Source organism: Carettochelys insculpta, chromosome 3, assembly GCF_033958435.1.
Source record: "Carettochelys insculpta isolate YL-2023 chromosome 3, ASM3395843v1, whole genome shotgun sequence".
Classification (NCBI taxonomy): domain Eukaryota; kingdom Metazoa; phylum Chordata; order Testudines; family Carettochelyidae; genus Carettochelys; species Carettochelys insculpta.
Window position 1 is genome coordinate 144,859,101 of NC_134139.1, and position 25,931 is coordinate 144,885,031.

The 25,931-nt window shown below is 42.8% G+C and overlaps 1 protein-coding gene across 6 annotated transcripts in view; it reads right to left on the reverse strand.

Moving 5' to 3' along the window:
• Nucleotides 1–25,931, reverse strand: part of DOP1A (DOP1 leucine zipper like protein A) — a 118,740-nt gene that overhangs the window by 64,238 nt on the left and 28,571 nt on the right. For all 6 annotated transcript variants that reach the window (XR_012645089.1, XM_074990960.1, XM_074990959.1 and 3 more), the window contains exons 7-15: nucleotides 25,340–25,438; nucleotides 22,929–23,028; nucleotides 19,441–19,550; nucleotides 15,023–15,131; nucleotides 11,427–11,547; nucleotides 9,334–9,453; nucleotides 1,901–2,015; nucleotides 1,387–1,416; nucleotides 110–343 (exon numbers count right to left, since the gene is read on the reverse strand). Coding sequence is in view for 5 of the 6 variants with exons in the window: in XM_074990960.1 (XP_074847061.1) it covers nucleotides 110–343; nucleotides 1,387–1,416; nucleotides 1,901–2,015; nucleotides 9,334–9,453; nucleotides 11,427–11,547; nucleotides 15,023–15,131; nucleotides 19,441–19,550; nucleotides 22,929–23,028; nucleotides 25,340–25,438 (1,038 nt within the window). In the remaining variant the exon portion in view is untranslated. The remainder of the gene's footprint in view (nucleotides 1–109; nucleotides 344–1,386; nucleotides 1,417–1,900; nucleotides 2,016–9,333; nucleotides 9,454–11,426; nucleotides 11,548–15,022; nucleotides 15,132–19,440; nucleotides 19,551–22,928; nucleotides 23,029–25,339; nucleotides 25,439–25,931) is intronic.

Genomic DNA, 25,931 nt, shown 5'->3' on the forward strand with positions numbered 1-25,931 from the left:
TTCCATTGACTTCAATATTAGCAGAATAAGGCCAATGCTTAGTATTCTGAAAATTCCACATATTACACAAAATTAACACAGAACAATGCAAAGGATATTAACAGATTACCTTTTTCTCTTCCCATTCTTTGATGGAGCTGTTGTGTCCACTTGGAAGCTGCAGAGTACCATCTGTACCTGCAGACAGCAATGGAGGTTGAACCTTACTGAGGATCTTGGAGCAGAGCCGGAGTGAGTCAGTTAGTTCAGACAAATGCAAAGTGTGAAGGTGGCTTGTCAAAGCAGAGATCATTCTGAGCAACAGCTGAGGCAGATGTTCTGTTTGTATTTCAATGTATGTTTCCTAACAAAAAGATAATGAAACTGAGAAAGTGTCTTATAAATCTTTTCCAAGGCCCAGCAACAGCTGGGCAATTCCCCTGGGGCCCAGAACTTCAAAGGGGCCCAAAGCTGCATGTGTTGCCAGTGCTCATTTGGCAGCAGCAGCAGTCAAAGCTCTGGGCCACTTTGAAGTGTGTGTAGAGCTGCTCCACTATCTCATGTGGGGCGGGGGGAGCGCAGTGCCCCTGACTGCCTTAGGCCCCACCCCTTCTAGGTCACAGAGCTGGGCCTCCCTCTCATCTTGCCCTAGGGCCCACAGAGGCCATTGGCCCTGCTGCTCTTTGATAAAATGTATTTATTATAGCTATACAGTAGAACCTAAGTTACAAACACCTTCAGGATGGAGGTTTTTCGTAACTCTTAACTAAATAAACTAATAAAAGTTTCCAACTGATCATTGACTTAAGCTCTGAAACTTCACTATGATGATGAAAAAAGCTGCTTTTAGCCATCTGAAAGAAAAACAAACAGGGCCAGCTCCTAACCATATCAAATCTTGTTTTAAAGCTTTTCTTCTTTTCTTAGTAGTTTACATTTGAAATAATACTGTGCTGTATTTGCTTTTTGTTTTTGCTGTTGTCTCTGCTGCTGACTGACTGAACACATCTGGTTCCAAATGACTAATCAGTTGATAACTCTGAGTTCATAAATCTGAGATTCTACTGTATAACTATTATATGCAATTATTTTTATTCTGAATTTTTTAACAATGCAAGGGGCAGACAAAATATTGAAGACCTCCAGATTTGATATTCTACGAATTAACTTTATGATAGATGAAAGAGAATTGTTTTTCAGCATATTTTTAATTATTGAATACACTCAACGTTTTCTAAATTTCCTTAATTTATACTGCAAAGAGATTACAATGAATTTTATAAACATTGAAAGGATTAAAGATTGCCCCCAATACATTTTGCATATTAAGTTTCTCAAAATACAGACTTAAGAGTGAAAATTTTCAAATGATGAATAACTAAAGCAAAAACATGCTGAATGCCATACCTGACACAGCACTTTCATACTTCTAGTAGGCTTTGAAATGAGAAAGCAAAAGAATTGAGGAGAGAAGATAAAGGAAAAACAGTTTTGGTAGTCTTCATCAAATAACGAAATGTCAAGCGATAAATCATACTGTGACATTCAGAACAACTAACACCCAATGAATTTCATCATCTAAACCACATATCACATAAAGCCACAAAGCAACAGATTACATTTGTAACTAACAGAATGTAAGTTTTAGAGAAGGAAAAGACTGGATAAAATTCAAAACAGAATTAGATGAAAAACAAGCTAATTGAATTTTCAGGCTAATGCATCAGAAGAACATAAAGACTATTGTTTATGCAATAAAATCTACCCAATGCACCCAAAATCTTTTTAATTTCTTCTAAAAGAAAATACAGTATATGCTTAACTCACTTCTGGACAAGGTTTGCTTTTCACAGTGCTTTATAAACCCAAGTACAAGTAGTGTCCTCATATCCCTACAACCAATGAAGAAAGGAATTCTTACCAAAGAAACTATATCCAACAAAAAATCCACTAGTAAGCAGAAATTGGTCAGGGACAGCTCAGATGACTCATTACCAGCTACTGGCGCAGTCTGAAGTCTAGCATGAAGGGTCCTCCTATGAAATTAAAAGGTTATTATTGTTTTTGTTCACATAGGACATGATTAAGTAACAAATTAATTCATAGGCACATATGCCAAGGACACACCATAAGAACAAGCTAGTAGTCTATTGTGGAAGTAGTTAATATTCAAACAAACATTTGGCCCAGTTTCTGCTTCTTCAACTTTCAAATCAGGATGACTATATAATCCTTATTTATCTGAAGCACAACAGTTGTTAAATATTTTGTAAAGGGCAGCAATGCCATTGTTTGCTACAATCGAGTCACATTTCATAAAATAAGCAAAGCTGAGCTACAGGAAATTGTTTTGGTGAATCCATACATTGCAAAATCTCCTGTGCATCAGTATTGCATAAAGGATTGAATTAAGGGGTAATATGCTGCTGCAGGTACAGTCTTTTGGATGAGATCTGAAAAGAAGGGCCCAAGCAACTGAAGTTATTAAAGCTCACCATGGGATTAGTTCCAATAGTACTGTATTAATCTTAGTGTTCTGATCAAGTTTTAGTCTGGTTTCTTACAACTCCAAAATATCTTATGCAAGACATACATCCTTTTTTCATGTGTAGACCCCTAAAATATTTAGAATGGCAGCATGGAACCCTTCGGAAATCTTAGCAGTAGCCTGTGTATCCCGGGGTCTGCAGACCACAGGTTGAAAACTACTGTCTTATACACTTTCTTAACTTGTTTTGTCACATTGCTCAGTGAAGTTTAAAAGAACATAAAATACTGAAATCATACCATAGTCTGAAATATTTGTAACAAAGGAACATTTTCAGTTCACTAACTTTGTGCATGTGGCAGCATTTATTTAGTTTCAGTGTTTTATCAACAATCAGTTTTGGCAGCAGTGATGCCACTAGTAAATCTGAAGAGGCAGTATGTCGATATATATATGAGCAGAATAGAAAGAGAAAGAGTAGACCGCATTGGCACAAGCATGCTTCTCGTGCTGCTCTCTTATAATCAGCATAGTGCCAGCAGAAAACTTTTTATTAAAACATTATTCTTTTCAATTAAAAGACAGACTATTTAAAGCAGGGGTGGGGAACCTACCAGATCTAGCTCCCAAGACTCAGGGCTCTTCCTCCTGCCCACCCCCCGTAGCATCCAGCCCACTGTAAGCTGTAAGGTGTGGAGCCACAAGCCTCATAGGCTAGATCCAGGCAAGCTGGAGCCAGATCAGACGAACGGGCTCTGGCTTGGAGTGCGGGGAAAGAGAGGAGCTTGATGCACTGCTGCTCCCTGTCTCTGGAGGCTTCTCCCCACCCTGCTCTGATTGGCTGGAAATGCAGCCAATTGGAGCAGCAGAGGCAGTGCTTGGGAGCGGTGGGGGACCTGATGCCACATGTGTTCCTGGGGAGCTGCACTGGTAAGCATCCCCCAATTGCTCAGTCTGCCCTCCTGCCCAGCCTGCTCTTGTACCTCTACTAGTGCCCAGTGCTTCTATCCCTAGCCTACTCCTACATCCCTCTCTCCCACCCAGCCTTCCACCCCAGCCCGATCCTGCACCCTACCACCCTCCCAACACCCCTAGCCTGCTTCCTGGAGCACCCCTCCCACACTGAACCCCTTGCTTTTGTTCCCGCCCCAGAGCCCCTGATTTCTCTGGGTCAGTGGCCCCCAAGTCAAAAAAGGTTCCCCATCCCGATTTAAAAAAAATGTTGTTAGAAACATGTCAATTTAAATTATTCTGCTTCAAAATAATTAAAATAGTATATTTCTAACAGCTGTTTCAATTCATCCTCGAAGAGGTCACAATTAATTGTATACAAGTAGTCCCTCTAGGTAATTTATACCTATTTTGTTTTAAATTTGTTTATTGAATATTTTAGAGCCCTGTGTTGGCAATCAAAAATACATTTTCCATTGACTACCTCTGTCTGTTCAAGCATAACGTTTAAAAATGAGAGATTTAAGAGCTCAGTCTGTTTAATTTGTCAAAAAGAAGACTGAGATGACTTGATTACAGTATATAAGTAACTTCATAGGGAGAAAATGGATACGAATAAAGGTTTCTTTAATCTTCTGCAAAAAGCAAAACAAGAAGCAATGACTGAAAGCTGAAGCCAGATGAAGTGAAATTAGAAGTAAAGCACAATTTTATACAATAAAAGTGATTAACCATCAGCGCAAACTATCAACAGATATGGTGGATTTGCCATCACTTGAAACCTTCAAATCAAGACTACAATGCCTTTCTTGAAAACATACTGTGTACCCCAAACATCATCAGTATAGGAGTAACTGGGTGAAATATAGGCTGTGTCTAGACTAGCCCCGAACTTCAAAGGGGCATGGTAATTCAGGTGTTGAGAGATTACTAATGAAGTGCTGTGGTGCATGTGCAGCACTTCATTAGGCCAAATCTCTCCCTTGGCAACTTCAAAGTGTGAAACTTCGAAGTGCCGGCTTGCATGTAGCCATGGGTCAGTAATTCTGAGGAGTAAAGGGACTTTGGAGTAGCACGGATACTTCAAAGTACCTGCGGCTGACCCACGGCTACACGCAAGCTGGCACTTCAAAGTTGCTGGGGGGAAGACTTAGCCTAATAAAGTGCTGCATATGCACCACAGCATTTCATTAGTAACCTCCTGACCCCCTAATTACCATGTCCCCTTCAAAGTTTGGGTCTAGTCTAGACACAGTCATAAAGTGATATATAGGTAGTCAGACTAGGTCTCTTCTAGCCTTGAACTCCTATGATTAGTTTAAGTGAAAATTAAATACAAGTCTTGTCATTGGATAAATACTGTCTACAGGTCAGCAAACTGCTCTCCTACACATCCCAGCAGATCACTTGCTGAATACGTTCACACATTCTGCACATAACAACAAATGCAGTCATCCAGACATTACTGTAACCATTTACTATATATAGGCAAATCTATATGTGCCCCTCACTTGATGGTTACCTGTTTTCTTTCATTCAAATACTGACAAACTGCTTAATACATTTAAAAATGGAAGAAATCCCTCTCTCCCCAAAATAATTACCAAATAGTAACTAAACTCATTTCCATTTTCAGGAAACTCATATTTTCAAGGAAGTTGCTTTTAATCTTTGCCCCAAACTGATACCTTTGGTGACAGAGTTCTTAAGTCCTCCTGTGAAATCCACAGATTCTTCTAAACAAAATTCCCATTGTAGGAAAAGTAAATTTACCGTGCAGGGTGTTCTTACATAGGTGAAATTTAATACCCCTTGTAAATAGTAACATACATCTTAAAGGGGCTGCATTGGTTTAGCTATACAGATAAGTTGCGTCTACACGAGCCTGTTCTTTCAAAAGAGCCGGCTCCACTTCGAAGTAGCATGAGGCATGTCTACACACACTGTGTGCTCTTTTGAAGATGAAGTCGATATTAGGCACCGCAGGAACTGAAATCACTCTTCCAAACAGAAAATAGGAAGAGGCGGCTCCTTCAACGTCTTTTTTTGAAAAAAGGACGTGTGTGGATGCTCCATGTCCCACTTTTTTGAAAGAGCGGGGTCCGCCATGGCGGCAATAAGCTGTTAGGTGGAGACATGCTGCCCAGCCCCTGCAGGGGTCTATGGTCTGTGAATGCAATGGCTCTTAAAGCCGCACAGAGCAGGAAACCCTGTTGCAGGAAGCTGAGAGTGTGCAGGCAGCAGACATTGCATGTGATGCCCCTGCATGCCTCTGCCGAACCCCCAGTGGCTACCAGAGTGGCATGGCCACTAGTCAGCCACAAAAAGCCCCAGGGCCCTCCCCCAAAGAGCACCCAAGGCTCCCAAGGGTCCAGCTGGGTGGGGGAGAGTGCGCCCCCTCCTGGACCAAGCACGAACTCCAGGACCTGCTGGGGCTTTGGCAGGAGGAGGAGGTGCTCTGGGTGATGGGGAGCAAGTGGGGGAACGTGGATGCCTTCACCCAGCTGGCTGAGGGCCTGACTAACTGGGATCACCCTGCCCACGCTCCTGACCAGGTCAGGAGTAAGGTGAAGAAGCTGTGGCAGGGTTACGCCCAGGCTCAGGACTCAGCCAGGCGGTCAGGGGCCACCCCTGCTTCCTGCCCCTATTACAGGGAGCTCAGGAGCATCCTGGGCCCCTTGGACACCTCCTCCCCATCAGTGCTCCTGGACATCTCAGCCGAGGAGCCCCAGCCAGGAGAGGAGCAGGAGCTGGGACCAACAGCCAGACCCACACCACCAGCGCCAGACATGGAGCCAGCCTCGGCTGTGGACTGGTCCAGCGAGGAGGTAATCAACCTGTTAATCAACCTCCCTTCCTGCACCTCCAGCCAGGCACCAGCCAGACAGTAAGCCCCCGAACTTGGCAGTGGACCCTCAAGCATGTACACAAACAGAGCACACACTCCAGACCATGGGGCAGGGGCACCATACATGACTGGGGGCTCCCCCATATCCCTGGCAGACCCTGGCCCACCAGAGCCCAGCCGGACCATGTCCCATGTACAGTGGCATGGCCACCAGTGCCCGTCAGCATCGGTTCCTGTGGACAGCATCATGCCCTGCCCCTGGGAGGGGGACAAACTGCACAAAGGGGCTGCCCCAGGGCTACTGCACCCACATATGGAGGACAGGGAGCAGGCACCCTAGGAGGTACAGGGGGCATGGGCCACGAGGCAAGGGTTGGTACTTACTGCCTGTTCCTCTCTTCCCCCATTTCCATAGCTGCACCATTCAAGGGCTGGGATAGCCTTGTCCCATCCATGGTATTGGACAGCCCTCTGGAGGTGAGGGGTGGCAACCAGCTGGAGCCACCACGAGCACCAGGATGGGCCCGGTCATGGCAGAGCCAGAGGTGGCCAGTGGAGGACCCCCCACATCGCCGCCTCCATCCAATGCCAGGTGGAGCTGGCCAAGCACTGGCTCCGCTTGGAGAAGGGGGAGGCCGCCTAGCATTGGGAGGCCTGGGGGGAACTCCCGACCACCTTCAGGGACATGGTGGACAACTAGCAGGAGCTCCTGGCCCAGCTGCCCCCTCCCGCCACACCCTTACTGTCCCCCCTGCTGCCCCTCCTGCCATCGCCCCACCCACCAGACCCCTGGGAGAGGACCCCGCTGGCCCAGACCACCAGCTTGAGACTGACCCCGGCCCTACCTCCCCATACTCCTCACTCCCTCCCAGCCCTGCCAGGGACCCAGGACACGGGGCATGTGGGGGATGCAGGTTGCACCCCTCCACCTCTGCCCCAAAGTAATGGCCCACCAGGCGGAACACCTAGGTCCCCCTCCCCGTCCAAATAGTTAGCCCTCCCACTGTAAATAGTTGGACATTCTGCTATGTTTAGCAGTATGTATTACGCACACAGTTTGTGGAGTTAGCAATACACCTGTTTATTTTCGCGAAACCCCTGTGTGCTATGCGCTTGTGGGAGGATATGGGGGACAGTGTGTGGGAGGTGGCAGGGAGTGTGAGGGAGCACCACCAGAAGTGGCCGGGGTGGCACTCACCAGGGCCACTGGTCAAAGTACTGGCGCAGGGCCTCCCCGCCGCAGATCCTGTCCTGGTGAGCCTGGCGGATAGAGGCAGCAGCTGGCTGGAGGTAGCCCGTGCCGGTCCTCAACCACCCACTGCTGCATGAAGGCCTCTAACTTACTCTCCATGATATTGTGAAGCATGCAGCAGGCACCCATGACCTGCGGGACACTGATGACGCCCATATCCAGGCAGGCGACAAGACAGCACCACCACACCTTCAAGCAGCCAAAGGTGTGCTCAGCCACTTGGTGTGAGTGGTTGAGCTGGCTGTTGAAGCACTCCTGGCTGGGGGTGGGGTGGCCTGTATAGGGTCACAAGAGCCAGGGCTGGAGCAAGTATGCTGCGTTGGTCACCAGGCAGAGGGTCACAGTGGTGTCCCCCAGCAGGATCTCCCTCTGGGGGATGTAGGTCCCTGCCTCCAGCTGGCAGCACAGGCCCAAGTTCCAGAAGACCTGCACGTTGTAGGGGCAGCCGGGCCAGCCCACATATATGTCCTGGAACTGGAACCGGCTGTCCACCATAGCCTGCAGGACCTCAGAATGGTAGTCTTTCCTGTCTATGAATTGTCCTCCACTGGGCTCTGGGGCACGGATAGGTATATGGGTTCCATCGAGGGCACCGAAACAACTTGGGAACCCCAGTGCAGCGAAGCCTGCAATGGCCACGTCTGAGTTCCTGATGCAGACAACCCTCTGGAGAAGCATGGCATTTACAGCATGGACCACCCTTGGGAGGATGGGGGAGACACAGGCATCCATGAGGGTATACGGGGTGTGCTCGGCCCCCCGACCCCACCCTGTGCTCCACCCCGGCTCCCCTGAGCTCCTTACGCCCGGTCTGTGCGTGCCCAGGCCTCCTTACCTACATCACAACAGCCCCAACTGTGGCCTTGCCCACACCAAATTGGTGTCCCTTGGAGTGGTAGCTGTGTGGAGCAGCAGCTGTGTGGAGCAGCCAGCTTCCAGACAGCTATCGCGACCCTCTTCTCCAAGGGGAGGGCATGCCACACCCCGGTGTCCTGGTGTTTCAGGGCTGGGGACAGCACTGACACAGCTCCAGGGAGGTCTTCCACCACGTGCAGAAATTCTGGAGCCACCAGTTGTTGTCCCGCTCCCCCATGGCCTGTTGCTCCCACCACTCAGAGCTGGTGGGGTAGCTCCAGAGCCAGCAGAGTGCATAAGACATTCCCTTCTGCCCCTTGGGAGGGGAGCCCTGCCAGGAGCTGCAAGGTGGCTACCAGTGCTGTGGCCAACAAGGCTCCTACTCTGCTGGTAGCAGCCAGCAGGGTGTCGAGCTGCTACTGCTCCATATCCGTTCCTGCGGGCACTGTGTCTGCGGGACTTGTGGCAGTTCTGCAGGCCTTGTGCTGTGCGGGCCGAGGGTGTTGGGGAGGGTCCCTTTAAAGAAGCAGCTTGCTGCAGCCTCAGGAGGGCTTGGCCACCCTGCAACCCCATCCACAGTGTTGCTTGGCCCTTTCTTTCGAAAGAGGTCATTAGTAAGCGTAGATGCTCTCTTTCAACGTTCTGGGTGGCCCCTTTCGACACGGGGCATGGTCCTTTAGAAAGCGCTCGTCAACGACACCAACCCCAGCTCATGTGGAGAAGCTCCCCTTTGAAAGGGCGTCTTTCGACCACTCTCTTATGAAAGGCACCCTTTCGAAAGAGCGCTCTAGTGTAGACGTAGCTATAAAGTTAAACCAATACAATTTGTTACTCTTGATAAGCCTTTAGAGGTGTAATACAACAATTAGGACATCTTGACCATTTCACTGTCAACACACAAACTGAAAAAATGTAAAATGAACTCCAGTTTTACATTTACAGCAATTAAATACAACTTACCTACAACATTCTTCAAACCAACGAGCAATGTAATCCCACATATAATAAGGCTCAAAGGAATTAAAAAGAAGATTGGCAGTTTTAATCAGCTCTGCAGTTTTCTTATTTTCCCTCAATTTGCTAGAAGAAAACAACAAATAGTAGCATAGTTTACTATGGATTACTATGCTGTGATTTAAGTGTTGTCCAAAGGCATATAAAGTTGAGTTCACTCACTGCAATGTTCATATTAACACACTGGTTCCTTCCCATTCCTTGGCTATGTCTACTCTACAGCGATCTTTGAAAGAAGTTCTTCCGGAAGATCTCTTCTGAAAAAATCTTTTGAAAGAGTGTGTCCACACACAAAAAACGGATTGAAAAAAAACTGACCTGCACTGTTGACAGAGCATCCATACAGCACCTAGTCTTTCAAAAGAACAGGACAAGGATTGAAAAATCTGGTGCCATGAGGACTGCTTTTTCAAAAAAGGCCCCTCAGATGTCTACACACATTTTTTCTGAAAGAATCTTTCAGAAATAAGGCGCTTTTCCTCATCTGGGAGCAGAAGAGGGCTGCTGGAAAAAGTGCTGCCTTCTTCTGATTTAATATCAAAAGAATACATTTTGTGTGTAAATGCTCTGTGGGATTTTTCAAAAGAGTCCCAACTTTTTGGGAAAAACTCGCTAGTGTAGATGTAGCCCGTTAGTGGCAGTTGTTCAGCAGGGGATGTACTTTATATCCTTGCACAGCTGCCATACTTCTTGCACATCCCACTATGTCTTTGATCTTTTTATCCCTTTTTAAGTATTTCTACTGTATCTGGTTTTTAAATTTCATTCTTAATTTTATTTTTCCCCCTTCCCTGTCTTCCTCCAACATTTCCCTCATTATCTCCCTCTAACTATCTTTTCCACTGGCTGCCCCCTCTCTCCTCCCCTAATTTTGCTCTCCCTATTCCTCCTCCCTGTGGCTTCTCTTTTTCTGCCACCCCCAAAAACTAAGGGGGTGCTGTATTAGATCTCTCCTGTTGCCTCTCTTTGTGAGTAATAATAAAACAGAGGTTCTCCCAACTTCTGTTTGATGCAGCTTTTCTTCAAGTTTCCAATGACAAGTGATGTAAGGGGAGCCCACGTGCTGCTCTTTGGCTTGAGCCATACCTGGGAAGCGACTGGGGCAGGATTGGGTCACTTGCCTCACTCATACCATCTTCCTCATTCTGCTGATATCTCACGTAACTTCCACCTCTCCCTGCAACTGGCAAAACTGTTCATGGCCCTCCATGACACACAACAGTCACGTGGGCCGTTTCTACACAGGCCACTTCCAAAGGAAGTGCTAATACAGGGAGCGAAAGATGCTAATAAGGTGCAGATGCAAATTCCTCACACCTCATTAGCATAACGTCACGTGATTTGGAGTCCGGAAGATCGTTCTTCTGGACTCCAAAACGCCATTTGGAAGCGCGGCCACCAGGGGGCTTCCGGAAGGAAGTCCTCCTTCTGGAGGCCCCTTCTTCCCAAAAGTTTTCAGGAAGAAGGGGCCTCCAGAAGAAGGACTTCCTTCCAAAAGTCCCCCGAGGGCCGCGCTTCTACATGGTGTTTTGGAGTCTGGAAGAACAGGCCCCAAATCACATGAAGTTATGCTAATAAGGCACGGGGAATTTGCATCCATGCCTGACTAGCATCTTTTGCTCAGTGTATTAACATGCCACTTCCAAAGGAAGTGGCCTGTGTAGAAACGGCCCACGTGACTATTGTGTGTCATGTGTGTCCTTTGGAAGTGGCCTGTGTAGAAACGGCCATGGAGTTTTGCAGTAAATGTACATTTACAATTATCAATTACAAAACAAAGTGACTGACACCTTTTATCATTTAAAAATGAAACTACAAATGTTAATTCCATTATGTCCTAAAGAAAAGCTTCAATTAAGATCCATGGGAGCTTTGTCTTTCCCTTCAAGGAGCAGGTTCTTAGATGTTGCTACATATTTTGCATACATTCAGCAATAAATAGTACTTAATTTCTACCACTGATTAATGCTTATGTTTAAAATGTATATTATTTTCAGTGAAAGAGGAACCATATGTTATATTCTTTTCCTGTACTTTACCTGCTTAGCTGTGTATGGTCTTTGATGAAAGAATGTTCCACCTGAAGATCCAGCTCAGCTTTGCACTGTGTATATAATGTTCTAAATACTTCAATCAATACATCCTCTAAGATTACAGGTCCTAAAATGACCATGAAAAATAGCTGCAATTACAACTTTGTAAAACGAAGGACATTCCAATGATCAGCACCCTAACCAAATCATTCATGTCTACATAGTTTCATTTACTAAAGCCAAAAGATCATTTTTATTCAGGTAACTTACAAAGCTGAACAGAATCCCACTTATATTTTGTGCACTTTTATGCGCAGTAGAATTTAAAATTATACATATTTATATAATAAATGCTATTTAATAGGATGTATAAGAAATTACCCATGTGAATCCCAACAAGTAAAATTTATCTCAGAAAGCTAAATCTTGACACCTCAAGATAAAAATTTACCTGAGAGCATAAATAAAAAGTAAAATATTTGAGCATCTTTATTCTGATTCAGTTGGAATGGGCTCTTCTCCATTTCTGGCTACAAGTGTACAAGACAGTCTTTGCATCAGACTCACATTAGATTCCAACAAATTCCTAAGGTTTAAAAAAAAACATCTAACTTTGGAGTGAGTTCCAATGGCTCAGAAAAGCTGCATCTACGCTAGGAAGTGCTTTTGAAATAGTTTTTGAAAGGAGGCGCTCTGTCAAAAGATCCCACAGAGCGTCTACACACAAAATATGCTCTTTCAAAAGGAATTCTGAACAAACACAGCGCTCCTTTTCAAATCACTCCTCCCCTCCCATTTCAGGAAGAGCATCTTCTTTCAAAAGGCTCTTTTGATAGAGAACGCATGTAGAAACTCTACGTGTCACTCTTTCGAAAGAGGGGGTCCTTCATGGTGCTAGCTGACTGGCTCACGGAGACGCCCCTGCCAGCACAAGCAGAGCTCTATAGTTGGTGTATCCAGCTGAGTTTAAAGATGCAAGGACCCAGAAATGCCCTGGCACGAAGCTGAGAGTGTGCTGGCAGCAGGGACAACATGAGCTTGCGTCAGCACACCCTCCAGCAGACACTAGAGCTCCCTGAGCAAACTCATGGGCCGCATCTGGGTGTCATGGTGCTGGAGGGCTGGAGTGAGCCAGTGACATAGCTCAAAAACATCTGCTTGGTCATGTGGAAGTTCTGGAGCCAGCAGTCACCATCCCAGTCCCCCAGCACCAGCCAGTCCCAGCACTTGCTGCTGGATGGGGTAGCCCCAACAGGTGCTGGGCGACCTTGGAAAGGAGGCATGGGCGTCGCCCCACAATGGCAGCCTGTACTGGGGTGGCCATCACGGTAGCCCCCCTGAGCTGCTGCAGGCGACAGCTAGCAGCATGGCCAGCAGACCGACCACAGCCTCAATGGGTAGCGCGCTGCTGGGGGTCCATAGTTCAGTGGGTGCGGGGAGGGATAGCTCAGTGGTTTGAGCATTGGCCTGCTACACCCAGGGTTGTGAATTCAATCCTTGAGGGAGCCATTTAGGGGTTTGAGGCAAGTAGATCCAAGAAGAAAAATATCTTTCAGGGGTGGTGATAGGTCCTGCTGTGAGTGCAGGGGACTGGACTCTATGACCTCTCAAGATCCCTTCCAGTTTTACAAGATAAGTATATCCCCACAGAGTGCCCTGAAGTGGCTCTTCCACGTGGTCAGGCTCTGTGATGCTCTGGGTGGCAAGCCAGCCCTTGGCACATGCAGAATGAGGGTGTCAGGGAGGGGCCCATTAAAGGAGCACTGGACTGCAGCCCCATCCATGGCATTTCCTAGTTCTTTCTTTCGAAAGAGTGCCCTGGAACTTGTGGATACTCCGTGTCGAAAGAAGGGACCAGTCTTTCGAAAGGCAGATCACAACCTCGATCTGCTTTTGGTGTGTGGACGCACACTTTCAAAAGCCGGTCTTTCTCAAGGTGACAAGTATCAAAGAGGTAGCCCTGTTAGTCTGTATCTTCAAAAACAACAAGAAGTCCTGCGGCTCCTTATAGACTAACAGATATTTTGGAGTGTAAGCTTTCATGGGCAAAGACCTGCTTTGTCAGATGCATGAGAGAGGGTGGAGGGTTCAGAGGAGGATTTAAAGAGAGGGGTCTCAGATGCATCTACTAATATAATATATGCCATCATGTGCCAGCAATTCCCTGCTGTAATTTACATTGGCCAAACTGGACGGTCTCTACATAAAAGAATAAATGGACATAAATAGACATCAGGAACGGTAACACACAAAAACATGTAGGAGAACACTTCAATCTCCCTGGACACTCAGTAACAGATTTAAAAGTAGTGGTCCTGCAACAAAAAAAATTCAAAAATAAAATGGAGAGAGAAATTTCTGACCTGCAATTCATTTGCAAATTTGACTCCATTAACCAAGGATTAAAACAGAGACTGGGAGTGGTTGGCCCATTACAAAAGCAAGAAGTCCTGTGGCACCTTATAGATTAACAGATATTTTGGAGCATAAGCTTTCGTAGGCAAAGACCCACTTCATCAGATGCAACAGGTGCCACAGGACTACTTCTTGTTCTTGAAGATACAGACTAACATGGTTACCTCTTTGATACTCATTACAAAAGCAGTTTCTCTGCTCTTGATGATCACACCTCCACATTAGTTTCTGACAACTGGCCACATCCCCCCTGACTGAACTGACTTGTTTTCTCCTCTCTTGATGTTCACTACTCCAAATTAACTACCGATAATGGGCCGTTTCCACCCTGACTGAATAGACCTTGTGACAGAGAGATAGCCGTGTTAGTCTGTATTCTGTCAAACCTTGTTTGAATAGACCTTGCCAGCTCTGGCCCTCCCCTTTAAATCCTCCCCTGAAACCATCCCACCACAAGCACACTCATGCATCTGACAAAGTAGGTCTTTGCCCATGAAAGCTTATACTCCAAAATATCTGTTAGTCTGTAAGGTGCCACAGGACTTCTTGTTCTTTCTCAAAGTGGCTTTCAGAAGTTCATCTTTTGAAACTGAGCTGTAGGGTAGATGCAGACAAAGTAATCTGTCTTCAGAGAAAAACAGCTTTTTGTGCTTTCTTTTCACTTCATTTTGCTCCCATTAGTGGAACCACCAGCATTCACCTCTGCAGCTGCAGAGTCCGTGTTGAATCTGCCAAACCATTTTGCCCAAATGATCTTCACAGCTGTGCTCACTTTGTTAAAACTGAACGGGTGAGTGCCAGTAAGATTTAAAGTGCCTGGCTCAGAAATTAGAAGCGACTGAAAAGACAAGCCATATGATAAAAAATACAATTAAATTTTGACTGCTTGTTAGTCATGCATGGTTTATGAGCTACGCATTTTAAATTTTACTAACACTGCCCATCTTAAGATTTAGTGAGTGATTAGATTGGAAGAAACTATATCATCCAATCCTACCATCTATTTACTACATAATTCTTTTTGTCAAGTGAACACTTGAGCATAACCGCTATTTGTTAATATCCTCAGGTTATCCAGAATGTTATCCAGAACATTGCTTTATGAGCTAGTAAAACAAAAGAATTAATCAGTTTTAAGAAAAACATAATGAAAAAATGTATTTAAGGCCAGAATATATAAGAAATACCTAGTTCAGGTTTGTCCAGTAAACTGATAAGAATCCGGAAAGGCTTTAGATCCTGCATCAGTGTGCTCTCTTCTCCATGACCATTAACTTGCAAGATTCCTATCATTGCCTATATAAAACATACATAGATGAGAAAAATCAAGAAGAAAAGATTAATGCAATTATGACAACAGAGAAAAATGGAAAATTGCTCAGAGTAGAGGGAAACCTATTTTTACTTCCATGCAGCTCATTCTCGTTTCTTCTTGAGGCCTATGGCATCACATTCTATTCCACAGAATGTGGAGTATTTGTGGAAGGGTGGGGAACACAAAAGAGCTTACTCATAAATTCTTAAGAGACATGGACAAGGGGTATAAAGTGATGATGTAGCTGTCTGAGAAAGTAAAAAAAAAAAAAAAATTAAATAAAGAGCTGAACAAAACCGTAACCTACCAATTCAGGTTGCACCGTGAGTGTCAGACTATTTTCTTTAGCTCAACTGCATGGAAAAAGTTACAAAGAGAGCTTCAAAAAGGAGGGAAAACAATGAGCTCCTATGCTGAAGCATTTTTAACCATTGGCGTCAGATATAGACTAAGGCTGTGTCTACACTCCGAGATAAATGTGAATTTACTAATGTCAATTTTTGTAATTCTGGAATTTATAAATTCGATTTTGACTATCCTCACCTCCTCACATGCTCCTTGCAAAAGTTAACTGATTGCTGCCACACTCAAAATGGCAAACATCGACTGTTGCAGCAGTGCATTGTGGGAACCTATCCCACGGTTCCCTCACCCCTGTAGTACTCTGGGTTTGCTCACTCATCTTTGACATCATCTTCCCATATTGCATTTTCCCTTCAAAGAAAGTAAAAATAGGGCATCCACAGAGATGGCAAAAGAGCATAGAGAAATCTCTTTCTTCTGTAGCTGAATTCTCAACTGGCCATCTGCTGACTGTTCCTCCCACCCATGATTGCATCTGATCCCTGAAAATAATACAGGGACCCTGAAAAGCCTGAAGAAAGAGACGATGGGAATGTTTTTGAAAACAGTGAGCTGCTGAGGGCATGGGGTCTCTGTCTTTCTGGTGCACTGTAAATATTCTGTGCACAAGCTGTGTTCTCAACTGGCCATCCACTGAGTGTCCACCCTCCCATGATTGCATTTGATCCATGAAAATAACCCTGGGACCCTGACTATATTCTTAAAGTTAGACGAAAGAGGACAGAAAAGTCTATGAAAAAATACTTTTGTCTTCCCTTTTCACTACACAGACATTGCCAACACAGGGGATGGCAGTGAAACATCATATACTGGTCCCTTGTTAGGGGCATGGGGGGGTTCAGTGGGGGGCCAGTTGAAGTGGTCCCCCCAACTATCTTAGCTGTTGGGAGACTTCTCTCCGGCGACAGCAAGCCCCCAAGTATCTTAGCTGCTAGTGGAGACTTCCCCCCCAGCAGCACAAGCCCCCAACTATCTTAGTTGCTGGGGAAAGAGCTCCCTCCCAGTGGCTGTAAGCCCCTGAATATCTCAGTCACTGGGTGAGACCTCCCCCACAGCAGCTGCGAGTCCCCAGAATTCCTTCCCACCCTTGGAACTGTAAACACGCGCAAGCTGGGACATGGTGCTGCCTGGCAGCATGGTCAGCACCGAACAGCAGGCACATCCTTTTATTGGGTTGGGGGCTACCCATGTGATATGGTTGAGCACTGGAAAGACCCTAACTGCGTGGCGCCCACAGGGGTGGGAGGGGGGTTTGTGCACAAATGTAAACCACTGAGAACTTTCTTCACATCTTATGTAAGCACAATCCCCACCGCAGCCTTGCTGCCACGTGGTGTGGAGGGGCAGCAACTGGTGCCTGGCAGAGCAGAAAAAAATATCATGTGCAGAGACAGAACCACAAACTCCCAGCAGGGGCTATTTGTAATGGGTAGATGTGCTTACAGCACTCGTAGCAATGAAAAAACAGACATTTCTCAGGCTCTCATACAAACATGAGCCCACAGCCACAGGCCTCCTGGTCCTGATTTGAAATCCACAGTGTTCCCGTTACCTCATTCCAGCACACCTGGAAAGCAGTGGTCAGAGTGGAGCACTGAACCGCACTGGGGGTTACATACAGGACACTTCTGAAGGCTAATAAATTCAATTTTAAGATGTGGCACTTCCACACTGGCCTTTAATCCAACTTTTGAATTTGAGCTTGATACTATACCCATCAGGTAATGAGGATATTGTAATATCAATATTAGTGCTCCCTAAATCGAGCTAACGGTATTTAAAGTGAAAACAGTCACGTGGTAATATCAGTTAACTGCCTTAAATTTGAATTTATCTCATAGTGTAGACATGGCCTAAAACTAAATACACTCCCACAAACTCTCTACTGTTGGCACAGCAATACGAGTGGGAGCTGGTGCATTTCTTCCACAGCTTCTACAAAAAGAGAGAAGACAGAAAAAAGGTTTGATCTTCCATCTACTAAGACATATTGATACACAATATCTTGGATAATCTTCCACACCTAAACATGCGTTTAGAGGAGCAGACTGTTCAAGAAATGGTGTCAAAGTCAAGTCCACAAATCAGAAGAAAATACAAAAGAAGAGAAAAAACCTAACAAAGAAAGGTGGAGGAAAGGAGCAATTAATATTTTGAAAGCCTTTTCTATGGTAGTAAATTGTTGACGACAATTCTATTCTGATATGTCTGTGTGTGTTGTGACCTTTAAAAGAAATGTTCAAGGAAGACAGTGTTGGGTTCTCCACTTTATTATGAAAAACAGGTACTGTCTGTCTTGAGCAACGACTGCTAAGAAAAAATGGAAATGTACTGCCTCAAAATTGGCAATCCTTTGAGCATCATGGGAGTGAGAAAAAGGGGTAACAGATAAAGTCATCAGTCACGATAACTTAGTGAATGAAAGACACGAGAATGGATTTAAGATGTAGGCCATAACTTTATTAACTTAACAATGGGCAAGAGGTGCTATGCACCCGTTCCCTTTCATATACAGGTATTTAATAGGGCTGTGGTACAGATCTTCTTCCATACAACAATAATTCGAGGTCAACCATCTCCAGACTTCCACTAGGATTCAGCTCACTTAAGAAACATCCTGACCATCCCCCAACCATAACCCAACAAGGAGGTAGGGGGTTCCCTGGGGCACCTGAACCTGTGAATACTTATGATCTCCCCTTTTCACAGGCAAACACATCAGCCAAATCCCAAGTCTCAATGCATCTGGAAACTGGCCCTTTTAGAATTTATTTGCAATGGACATCAGCCAAGACAAGCTCAGATGACCTAACCCATTCTTACTCCTTTTAACCTAACTATGCCTCCAAAATGCAAGGAAAGCAAAAAACACACTGGACCCTTGCCAATGTAGGAAATGGGAAAAACTCCTCCCTGCTCCCCAGAACTGGTGGTCAGCCTGTCCCACGGTAGCCTTGAAATGCATCTCTATATATCTTAACTACTATAAGAGGATGAGGCATTTATTGAGATAATATTACCTCCCAGACGCCCATGAAGGTTTTAAATGAAAGGGGAAAGTTTATAGATCAACCCCCTCCACCATTATCCTCCAGTCAGGGGGCCAGTAGGTGACAGAAAAGCCTCTCCTCTGCCCCACCACATTCTTATGTGTGCCAGAGACCGGGGAAGGGCTCTCTCTTGTTCCCTAGTGAGGACTGGTCATCCCCTGCTCGTCTGACCAAACATGGTCTGTAAATAAGTAAACTTCAGTCTGCTGAGCTGTCAATTACCTTCCAAAAGTGCTACTCTAGCTAACAGAGAGGAACCAGTAGCTAAACATATCATCAAAATCTAAGGGTTCTAGACGATTTCATTTACAGACACGGATATAAAATTACAGGAGAGGCAGAGCTTACTAAGATTTTCTTGAAAATCACATAAATGACATCAATATATTGAGATGGTCAATTAGTAAAGGAGGAAACAGTGATTTTTGACAAGACAATTCTCAACCAAAAAAAAAAAAAAAATATATATATATATACACACAAACAGGTTGAACCTCTCCAATCTGGCACCCTTTCGTCCGGCAACATCCGTAACCTAGCATGATTGAAGTTAGCTGGACAACCACTTATCATGAGTGTGGCCCTTTGGTCCCATAAAGTTTGTTTCCAGCCACCAGTCCTGACACTCAGTGTTCCGTGCTGTTATTTAGCTCTAATTTACCCCCAGATGTCTTCTAAGAGTGAAAATGTTTGTAATGCTGCAAAACAATGTTGACATTTCATGGTCCGGCAAATTCTCTCGTTAGGCACTGGTCAGGACTGAGTGTTCTGGACTAGAGAGGTTCAACCTGTAATAAGATATGTTTATAAGGAGTTATGTTGATGCAAAAGACAGTTTCACAATGAGTAAATGCTGTATAAAATAAAACTCTGATACCTGGACCAACATCTCCTTAGAAAAGGTATTGAAATAGTATGTGGCATGTTCCTCAGGATTGCTATGTCTTGTGCTTCTGGGTCCTATGATAGCACCATTATTATCAAAACCTTGAAGCAAACAACAGACATGACAAATAAATATATACTTTTTTATGTTTACTTCAATTTTTTTAAAGCAGTGGATCAGCACACTTGCAGTAACAACTTACCAATTAGCAGTCCAAGTAAGGTCGGCAAGAAAAAGACCATTTCACATAGTTTAATAAAGGAAACTAGTTAAATGGAACAAAGTATTAAGTTGACTGCACAGTAAAGTGCACTCTGCAGTTTTAGTTTCCATTGAACACACAGCTAGACAGTTATACTATTCTTTACAAGAAAAAATTAAATGCAATAAATGCAATATATTTTACAGAATGTTTCTTCAAATCAATGGACTGTAGCATCAGAAACAATTCCACAAAACCTTAATTAATGCTATTGGACTCTGTATAGCATATTTAAACAGAGGACCCCAATGACCAAGCTACTGAAGCTATTGCGCTCATGTTGTTAGTCTAAATTATTTTTACAAGTAAAAACAATAGCAAAGTTTTCTAAAGAATCATTTTCAAAAATATTCATATGCAAAGAAAACCAACTTGATCACGGAAAAATTATGTGAAAAAACACCTGGTTTCCTCTCTGAAACTTTAAACTTTTCATAGAGTAATTCAACATTTTCCTGATAAGCTTTACAAAAACCAAGCTGTTAAAAACATGACATTTCTTCAGAAGCAGTTTTCACATTTTCTGCTCAAAAATGGAAAGCCTGATGGAAAAGTAGACAGGATGACTGTCATGTAGTTTCAACCGAAAATAAACTTCAGTATTAAGGACATCTATGGATAGCTGACTTTGATTTTTGTTTCTCTTGAATTTTCATAAAACTGCATTATGATAGAAGAATGAGGAATAACTAAAAACAGACATGTAAGTAGTATACTATGAAACTTTAGACTTAAAAGAGCCACACCACTTAGTTCATAGAATCATAGGGTTGTCAAGGACCTCAGGAGGTCAAGTCCAACCCTCTGCTGAAAACAGGAGCAATCCCAACAAAATCATCCCAGCCAGGGCTTTGTCAAGCCAGGACAAAAAGACCTCCAGGGAAGGAGAATCTATCATCTCTGTTCTATAGCTTCACTACTCTTCTAGTGAAATAGTTTTTCTTAATATCCAACCTAGACCTCACCTACTACAACTTGAGACCATTCCTCCTTGTTCTGTCTTCTGTCACCACTGAGAAATCTCTTTGGAACATCCTCTTTGGAACCCACTTCCCCCTGCCTCAGGTAGTTGAAGGCTGCTATCAAATTCATCCTCACTCTTCTCTTCTGTAGATTACATAAGCCCATATTCCTCAGCCTCTCCTCATAAGTCCAGCCCCTGATCATTTTTTGTCGCCCACTGCTAGAATCTCTCAAGAGTACCCACATCCTTTCTGTAATGGAAAGGGTCCCAGAACTGGACTCAATTCTTCAGATATGGGCTTACAAGTGCCAAATAATGGGGAATAATCACTTTCCCAGATCTGCTGGCAATGCTCCTACTCATGCACCTCAGCATGCCATTGGCCTTCTTGGCTACAAAGGCACACTGTTGGCTCATATGTAGCTTCTCATCCACTGTAATCCCCAGGTCTTTATCTGCAGAACTGCTGCTTAGTCACTTGGCGCCCAGTCTGTAAAAATGCTTGGGACTCCTCCAATGTATGTGCAGGACTCTGCACTTGCCCTTGTTGAACCTCATCATATTTCTTTTGGCCCAATGCTACAATTTGTCTAGATCTCCCTGGATCCTAACCCTAGCCTCCAGCATATCAACCTCTCTCCCCAGTTCACTAGCATCCACATATTTGCTGAGCGTAAAATCCATCCCTTCATCCAGGTGATTAATAAACATATTGAACAAAACCAGCCCCAGGGCCAACCCTTGGGGTACTCTGCTTGATACCAGCTGCCAATCAGACATAGAGCCATTGAGCACTACTAAAAGAAGAGTGCTTTTATATTTACAGTGGAATCTTTATTAGTAATACAGAGCAACACAATACTGATTAACTCAAAGAAAAATATTATATTAATAAAACCAATCCAGATCAATTAAATGTAAAACAGAGTCTTACATTGTACAGGATATGGGATATGCTGAATCAATATGGTGTTAATTCTGCAACACTTACACATACTAAAGTATGCAGTCATTCAATTTATGAAATTATAATGACTTCAGTAGAAATTTCATGCACAGAATAGCTGTGCAATCTGCTGTCCACAATTTTAAGAAAACATTTATATAATGAGCTAGAGAAAGATGCATATTCTTGTATTTATATAATGAGTTAGAGAAAGATGCATATGATTTGTAGAAGTTTCTAGTTCTGTTTTATGGAAAATGGTTAGTTAGATTTAACTTTAATTTGGTATTTTTAAAGTTTATTAAATGTGATTTCCTTTTGTTTGGAAAAATTAGGGAAATATAAATTGACATTTATTTAAATGCGTATCTCTGTCCTCCTATAAAAGGCAGAAAATAGTTTAAAAGCTCATAATAGAAGCTTTGAATTGAAAAATATTTATGAAAACAAAGTGGTTCATTTAAGTTGGAATTTTTGATCCTTCTGCTGAATGAACCCCTCTGGCAGAACACCACATGAGTTTAATCATTATAAATATGAAAAACATAACACAACGTGACACTGAGCAGTCATAATCTACCTCTAGTTTCAACAATGGAGACAATTTTATCCTAGTTTGGGCAGCTGTTATATAGCTAAGAAATGCTAATTGAGGCCACAATTCTTTATGTACGTACATACCATATATATGTACATATATGTAAACACACATATATTAACTCCCTGATTCCACAACACTGACATAACATTTTGCTTTCCAATTTATTTCAATATATTATCATTCACTTCATCCTCCCTACCCATTCCTGCTTCAAATGTAAGTTACACTCACTTATGTCTTGTCTGAATTTACAGTGTTAGCTCCCCGGGACAGGGACTGTCTTTTAATATGTACAGGTCCTGGCACAATAGGCCCCAATCCTGAGTGAAGCCTATGGTTTCTACACTGTAAGAAAATACAGAATTATTTTATGTATAACAAGGACTATTATTATCATAGACTTTTGCCACATGACTATGCTGACAAATAGCTAACAGTTCCCTAATAAGTCACTTTTAATAAAATCATACTCTGCTTTCTCAAGTCAAAATCAACAGCTTTCTCAAGTCTTACTTTGCAGAGCCTAATAGATTCGCGGCAATTATATTGTACTGATCAATATATCATGAACATAATCAACATGGATTATTATTTATAAAGTCACAACATAAGATTTCACCAATACTAGTATCTGGCATTATGTTTACAAAGTAGACTCCTATCTTTGCCATTCAACAGGTAATTATCATATGCAGTACAAACTTACCTAACAGCCATGCATACAGCCTTCGGTTGAGTGACATATCTCTGCGTAATACTACATGAAGGGCTGCTGACAAAATTCTGATCATGTCTGGGCGCGTTGCCTGAAGAAATTAGGAATGTTACTTAAGTTAGCCACATAAAAAGACGACTATAGCTGGCTACTGTATAAGTGTTCACTGGATAAACACTGTTTAATTTCCTGAAAACTCGGAACTCTTAGCAGTGAAGTATCACAAAATTCTGAGCTTTAGGAAATCAAAAGTAAGATTACTATTTGTAGCAGCCACCTATTAAAGGGCAGCATGACACTGCAACCATAGTAGAAAATTGCTACCTCTATTAATAGTCCATCACCTTGCTACAATACATTTTTGTTTATTAAGTGGGAGTTACAGAAGCAAACTGATTAAAATTCCATAAAAAATCCCCATCAGATACAGACATATAATTTTCTTCTCACTGATTAGTATTTCAAAAACTGTAGCTTACATATATGAAATTTAGTGCTCAAGAAAGATATTAAATGGACAGCTCTGACAAATAAAATTTGGGTTCCAACCAACCACAATGATTCAGGTCAACTCAAAATCACATTTTTTGCTTTTTCAATGGCCACACATACACTAGCAAGTTCTTTTGGAAAATCATGCTCTTTTGCCAAAGAACATGCAGAGCGTCCACACACAAAATGTGTTCTTTCGATCCAAAATTGAAAGAATGTGGCTCTCCTTTCAGAAGTCCCCTTACAAATCAGGAAGAGTACCTCCTTTTGAAATCATCTTTTTAAAAAAAAAAAGCATGCGTAGATGCTCCATGGGCCATTTTTTCTAAAGGGCAGTCCTCATGGAACTAGATTTTTCAGTCCTTGGCCCGTCTTTTTGAAAGAGCGGGGGCTGTGTGGACGCTCTCCATCGAAAGAGTGGATCGATCTTTTGATCTGCTTTTTTGTGTGTGGACACACTCTTTCAAAAAAAGATCTCTTCCAGAAGATTATCTTTTCAAAGACTGCTATAGTGTAGACGTGGCCAACCTGTTCTAAGTTGATCAAATTTCAACCAACTCAAAATTAAAAGTTTTTTATTATTTTAATTTGACTAAGCTGTTTCCAAGTGGGCTTTTTTAGTCTGTGTGGGAAGCTTGTATCTCACAAATTGGCCAAATTAGCAATACCCTTTTAAAATGAAAACTGAAAACAAACAGTACACATTTCTCAATTTTTCCTACTTAATTAGATCCAAATTTGCAAATAATTTTAGATCATGAAATAAAATGTACATTTCGGAAAGCAAATCTAAAAACAAAACAAAAACTTCTTCCCAACTTTAGTGCCACCTTAATCCTGAAATGGAAGGACTGCCACTAGGAATGAGGGAGTAGTTCTGTCTTCATGCATACTCAACCACTTATCTTTCTTGAAGTGCTCCTCAGGAGCCATTGGAGAGGTATTTTTATTTTTATTTAAAAATACCAACTAAGCAACTGTCCTCCAGGAATAGGTTTGTGACTACAAAATCGTTTGACAACAGGCTGTAGTTAATTGCCAGCAAACACCAAATTTCAATCACTACTGAACTGGGCTGTCGTTGTTCAAATGTGAAAAGGTGAAAAGTTCCTGTCCATTACCAACTCCTTACGATGTCTAACTATGCCAAACCACTGTTCACATTTTTAACTCTCCAATTCTCAAATCACTTACTCTGCCAAAATAATCAAATCAGTTTTAAAATACTAAGGACTTAAAAACACAGAAGTCAGTACATAACTTGTTTCCTAATCAATTAGAAATTGTGTGTAGGAATTTCTAATATGGCAGACCTCATCTCAAACGACCAAAAGCTTCTATAAATAATAAACACCTCTTTTATTCAGTCTGTATAAAGTAAAATGTTAACATATTAAACACCATGGCTACAGCTACATGAGACAATTTTTTTCTGGCAAAAAAGGGCTTTTGTCGGAAAAACCCGCAGAGCATCCAGGACCCTTTTGCTGATTGACAGGGCTTCCTTTACATCAGGCAGCCATGTTCGTAGAGCTTCTGGTCAGCTGTTCTGTCAAGAGAGGGCAAGGACAGTGTGGCTGCTCTCTGTCAGAGTGGCTTGCTCTCTCAATCTGCTTTCATGTGTAGACACAATCTGTTGACAGAAGTTTTGCTAGGAAGTCCCTTCTGACAGTCACTACTGTGGACAGATGCTTCTCATGTAGATGTAGCGCATGAGTGTAAGACAGGAATTGTTGTGTGCTAATACATAAGCCATTTAAGATATACAGTAGTCTCTTGTAGAAGATTTTATTTATTCTGATTTTGGAGAAAGCTATTAATAAAGATTGACTTAATATTAGCACTTGACTGCAAAATAATTATGTAGAGGTATGTGAATACATATGTCTTAAGTTTATATTAAAATTTACCTGACTCATATGGAATGGAAAGCAGAAGAGTATAAGGTCTAATGTACTCCTTTGTACTAATACACTGGAATCCTGCACTGATGTGCTCACTGCTTCCACCTGAAATAATGTTGCCATTAAAAACAGAACTCATAATTAAAACATTATTTGTTATATGGAAGAATACCTACATACATCCCTCATAAACAGCTCTGTTACAGTCCTCTTAATAAATATATTAAAATTTTAGAAATCAAAATAATCAGGCATTTAAGCTTTCCCTAAAATGTGCAGGATTTGGTTTAACTTGATCAGCAAAATAATTCATTAAATGTTTTCAAGAAGCAACCTGAAATGTTTGTACTTTTATTGAAAATTATAATGAATGGCCAGCAAATTTAAAATGCTAAACATTTATTAAAATTAAATTATCAAACTTTATCTAACATGCGCACTATATCAGTCTTAACTGGTGCTAGAAAATAAAAAAATAAATAAATAAAATAGATACATTTATTTCTGTAAAGATTATTTTCTAAGACTGAGTAAACATCAGAAAACCTGTGGAAGCTACACAGTTAATGTAAATGAGTCTTACACTAATGAACAAATA